Source organism: Vigna radiata, unplaced genomic scaffold (assembly GCF_000741045.1).
Source record: "Vigna radiata var. radiata cultivar VC1973A unplaced genomic scaffold, Vradiata_ver6 scaffold_434, whole genome shotgun sequence".
NCBI lineage: Eukaryota > Viridiplantae > Streptophyta > Magnoliopsida > Fabales > Fabaceae > Vigna > Vigna radiata.
Genome location: NW_014541977.1, coordinates 34,368 through 39,817, shown reverse-complemented (window position 1 = coordinate 39,817; position 5,450 = coordinate 34,368). Strand labels below are relative to the sequence as shown.

Sequence of the window (5,450 nt, the reverse complement as noted above, 5' to 3'; positions counted from 1 at the left end):
TATCTGTTCTTGTTTTCAACGATTTCTAGAGGGAATGCTCGCCCCTGCCGATATTTGCCCAAACCTTCCCCATATATATAGCCCTCTTTCAGCATAATCTTGGCCATCATAATAGAAGCACAGGATAGATGAGGATTTACAGGAAACGACTCCACACAAGCATTTCCCACAATCTCCAACGATTGAAAGGCTGTCTCAAGAGCTTCTTCAGCCGCCTCAATGTAGCGCGTGGATGATGGCCCATTCACAAGAAGATCCTCTTCTCCCGACACTATCACCAACTTATCCCCCATCACATATTTTAGCTTCTGATGTAATGTAGAAGGCACAACTCCGGCCGAATGGATCCACGGGCGCCCCAACAGACAACTATAAGCTGGCAAGATGTCCATAACCTGGAATGTTATTTGAAAGACACACGGGCCAACTTGCACAGGTAATTCCACTTCCCCCATCACTTCTCTTTTGCTACCGTCAAACGCCCTCACAATCATTGAACTTGGCTTCATATACATTCCTTCGCAAGGTAACTTTTCCAAAGTTGCTTTCGGCATGACATTCAAAGAAGAGCCATTGTCCACTAGGACACGCGCTATAACATGATCCAGGCATTTCACAGAGACGTGAAGAGCCTTGTTATGCCCTCTTCCCTCAGCAGGTATTTCCTCATCCGTGAATGTGAGGTAATTATTAGCAACAATATTGCCAACAATACCCTCAAATTTATTCAATGAAATACCTTGCTCCACGTGAGCCTCACTGAGTATCTTCATTAACAATTTTCTGTGTGATGCAGAATGCATGAGCAAGTCTAATAAGGATATACGGGCAGGCATACGGTTTAACTGTTCCACCACCTTATATTCACTTTGTTGTATGAATTTTAAAAATTCACAAGCCTCTTCTTCAGACACTTATCTCTTCTCTTCCTTGTCGGGGATCTCTTCTGTCTGTGCACCTTTACCCTTTAAGAATTCTTTTGCCTTCGTAACCATCGATGCTTCTTTATCATTAACTCTTTCCCGTGCCAACTCCGGTGGTGTGAAAATCCGACCACTCCTCGTCATTCCCCCTATGCCTGATATATTTTTAACGCCAGGATCAACGCTTTGTGCCTCGTCTAACGCATATGTCCCATACCTCCATGGGACAGCCCTTTCGTTCTTGTAAGGAAAAGGGGCTGGTACACGGATAACAACAGGCGACCTTCCTTGGGTTGGTGGGATAGGGGTAGCCCTAGTGAAACGAATCACCAATGGTTCTGGTAAAGTCATGCCGGATCCATCACCAGTCTGCACAAATACTTCTCCCTCCTCACTCTTGCAGCATACTTGCATCAGACCACGATCTAATAGGTCTTGCAGAAATTCTTCAAACTCAACACACTCCTCTATAGAGTGCTCAGCATCTGGGTGGAGCGCGCATGCCAAACTCCCATCATAATCGCCTTTCAGAATACCCACTTTCAGCAACGCCTCTAAAACAAACCTCCTGGAGCTCCTGACTTCTCTCACCTTTCTCACCAACTCATGTTCTTTCACTTTGATAGCATTCGTCAAAGTACTTCCATGCCCAGATAAAGGATTGGCCTCAATACTAGGCTTATCTTCTTGGAACTTTAACCACCCAGAATCAATTAGGGTCTGCACTTTATACTTGAAAGCCAAACACCTCTCAGTGGAATGACCAGCGGCCCCTCCATGATAACTACACTTTGCATCTGCATCATAACCTCTTGGATACGGAGGCTGCATAGGCTTCAGGGGACAAATGACAACCAGACCCTGTTTGATAAGTTGGGGCAATAATTCCGTATAAGTTGTAGGAATTGGAGTAAAATTAACATAATTTCTCTCCTGGTTCCTTCTTGGATAAGTATTTGGACTCACATTCATATTGGAACTTACGTTTGCCCCTCCCCTCCAATTATTCGTCGGGATGTACTGTGGTTGATAGTACCCTGGCTGTTGTTGAGGCCTAGTTTGATGACCAAAGGATACATTAGCTGCATGTGGATGTTGACCCCAGTATGGTCGATAGTTATGACTGGGAGCCTGACCTCTCCACACAGGGGTTGTAGATGTTGCGTGCACATCCCCTTCTTTCCTTTTTCCTGGGTTGAAACTGGGTTTTTTGGAGTTTGTAACCATTGACGAACCATATGCAATCTTTCCATTTTTCAACCCAATCTCAATTCGTTCACCTATCACGATGATATCAGCAAAATTTGAAGATACATTACCCACCATATGTTCATAGAATGGTGGCTGGAGCGTATTTACAAACATCGCCACCATTTCTCTATCATACAAAGGTGGCTCAACTTGTGCAGCCAATTCCCTCCACCATTGAGCATACTCTTTAAAAGTTTTGTGGTCCTTCTTCGACATGTTTTGCAGCTGTAAACGATCTGGCGCAACATGTGTATTGTATATGTACTGTTTCACAAAAGCATCAGCCAAATCTGCCCAACAACAAATTCGAGTCGGCTCCAAATGGGTATACCAGTTTAATGCCACTCCAGCCAAACTATCTTGAGAAACATGGATGAGCAGCTGCTCATCATAAGCATATGCAGCCATCTTTCTGCAATACATTGTCAGATGACTCTTAGGGCATGTATTTCCTTTATACTTTTCAAACTCAGGCGCCTTGAACTTATGTGGTATTTTTACGCCAGGAGCCAAGCTCAATCTGGCAACATCTCCGAACCCATAACTTTCAAATCCCTCAACAGCCCTCAATCTTGCCTCCAGACTCTCCAGTTTATCCTTTGCTCCGTCGACATTACTGATTACCCCTTGAAACGAAGTATGGGGTGCAGCCTTAGTAGAAAAGCCCTCTCCGGTAATCGCATGAGGCACCAAAGTTACTCGGATTCCATCAGACGTGTTTGCATTCATTCCCTCATTTACCATGGGTGCGGACATCACAACAGGTCCCTGAGTACCGACTGGCGGTACGTTGGCAGTGGTAGGGAAAGAGAACGAAGCATGTTCCCCTTCTGTATATTCTCCCAAGGGTGGAGTGTAGTCTGGAGGTAATCCATATATGGGGAAAGGAACATATTGGCTCCCCGCATTGAATAATGGAGGGTAATATTGAGCACTTCCCTCAACTTGCGCAGGCGTAGACCCTCATGTAGTTTTCAGGGCCTCCAGAGCTGCCAAAATCTGGGCCATCTGATCTTTCAACTGGTTGACGTCAGCCTTAATAGATTCATGCGACTGCTCCCAATTCTCCATGACTTTTGCGTTAGCTCTGGTCCTATACGGATGTCGTGGAAAATTTGCCGTTCTTCTCTCACTTGTACTGATGATTATTTTTGTTAAGTTAAATTAGATAAGGATGAAAAATGCAAAATAAAAGAAAACATGATGCATGATAGTGACGAGTGGAAATCACAGGATAACGATGACACTACTGATGGAAAATTAACACAAGTCGATACCAAACAAACATCCCTTATCTTTCATTTAAAGAAAATTTGATTCGTTACATCGTCTAAGGAACAAAACACGCAATTCTGATGTACATCAATCCCGTGCCCGGGCAATGAAAGATTTCATCTCCCCCACCAACCATTTACAGTGATCAATCAACAATTCTAACTCCTTTGGTGGGTTACAAAAATGAGTGCTTGCTTCAGCTTTTAACACCATTCTGGGGATATCTTCAATGGCCCCATTTGCCAAAGCAGCCAGTTGAGAGAAACTTTCCTTCCAGTGTTTCACAGCCTGCTCTTGTTCTGCGATGTGGNCCTCCATTCGCCTTACCAAGGCTTGATGTCTTTCTTCGAATTCCATAGACCTCCATCGCTCTTCTTGTTCCTCAATGTAATCCTCCATTTGTTGCATCATGACCCGATGCCCCTTTTCTGCCTCCGATAGTTTCCAGCGTTCGCGATTCATGTCGGCCTCAAACGAAGTAGCCATTTCTTTCATTTGGTGCCCCACCTTTTCTGCCTGAATTTGCGCTTCTCTTAACCTTTTTAGGGCCTCCTTCTTATCTTTCTTGGCTTCTTCGTAGAGATTCTTCCACTGTTTTCCTTCATCCAAAGTCGCTTTCTTCTCTTTCACTCTCATATCCAGCTCTTTATTTGCAGCCGCAAGATCTTGCTTCAGCCGGAAGGTATAATCTCTTTCAGCCCTTTGACTTTGAAGAATTTCTTCATAGGCACGAGTTTTATCCTCCTTATCATTCCTTACATCCACAAGATCATTACGCGCCCTCTGTAATTCGCTTGCCAACCTAGCATTCCTCACTTTCAATTTCTCCATCTTAGCCTTTAATTGTTTCACTTCTTCATTCTCTGGGGCTTGGGATGGTTCTTCATTAACTGATTGACTATTGGTTGGCTTGAAAGGCAACTTGATTACTTTCACCCTCTCCAGAATCCAAGTATGATAACTAACCCTGTTATCCACCACTCCGCCCCTCGAGTCTTTTTCTGCTCGAACAACATTTTCCCAGGCGCTTTTAACCTTTCTTAACAGTTCGATGAAATGCCCGTCTTCGTAATAAATGAATAGGGTAGCAAGGTAATCTGGCGAAGGTGCCCCTCTCATGGGATGCCCGAATTGTCTTTTCACTAGAAGGGGATTGTAATTGATACAGTACCGGGCACCTATGAGATGCACATTAGGAAAGCTACCATAGTGCTGTATAGGCAGTTTATTTCCGAGCCAAGGAAGACGCCATTTTACACTTCTTTCATTCAAGCCAGCGAAGAATCGGGCCCAATCGTTTCCTCCCTTATCCTTAAGCCCTTGGCGTGACAAAGTCTCCGACAGACTCCTGACGTCAACCATCTTCTTAAACACGCGCGTTGTCATCCATGTATACAGCGCCGGTAAACAGCAAAGAATCTTCTTTCCCTTTCTCTCCTGGCAAAAACTCAAGGTCCCATAAACATCTGCAAGAACTGCCGTTACAGGATTTTCTGACCTTGTTTTTCTTGCTACAAAGACGTCTATTGCGGCGTAATCCACAAATTCTTCTATCTTAGGAAACAAGACAATGTCGTATATAGTGAGGGCTAATACATCCATGAAGGTTTCCCAATCCTCTTTATCAGCCAGGTGATGTAAATATTGCTCCAGATATCCCTGTGACAACCCATGCAATTGATTTCTCATCATCATCCTGTTTTCAAGCTCCTTGGGATGTAGTTTCATGAGGGCAGCAATGGTGGGTATAGAGGCATGGTGTTCTAAATGTTGATATGGAGTGGTACCCTCCAGTGGCAAACCCAAGATATGCTCGAACTCCTCTATAGTTGGCGCCAATTGAAAGTCTTGAAACGTGAAACATCGAAGCGGAGAATCATAATATTGGGCCAAGGCTGTGATAGCGGGTATTTGTACTTCAACCTCCATTAAATTCAACAAATTTCCATATCTTTTCTGAAAGGCTTCTCTTTTTATGGTCTTGAGCTTTTTGCCCAAGTT

At 44.1% G+C, this 5,450-nt stretch overlaps 1 protein-coding gene across 1 annotated transcript; it reads right to left on the bottom strand.

Moving 5' to 3' along the window:
* Nucleotides 1–914: 914 nt before the first annotated feature.
* Nucleotides 915–2,918, bottom strand: LOC106778697. Its single transcript, XM_014666681.1, has one exon. It carries the CDS (start codon nucleotides 2,916–2,918, stop codon nucleotides 915–917), a length of 2,004 nt encoding a protein of 667 aa, XP_014522167.1.
* Nucleotides 2,919–5,450: the final 2,532 nt, after the last annotated feature.

Bases quoted from the DNA above. Each gene is read 5' to 3' on its own strand.
- LOC106778697 (XM_014666681.1), bottom strand. From the start codon at position 2,918: ATGGTAAATGAGGGAATGAATGCAAACACGTCTGATGGAATCCGAGTA.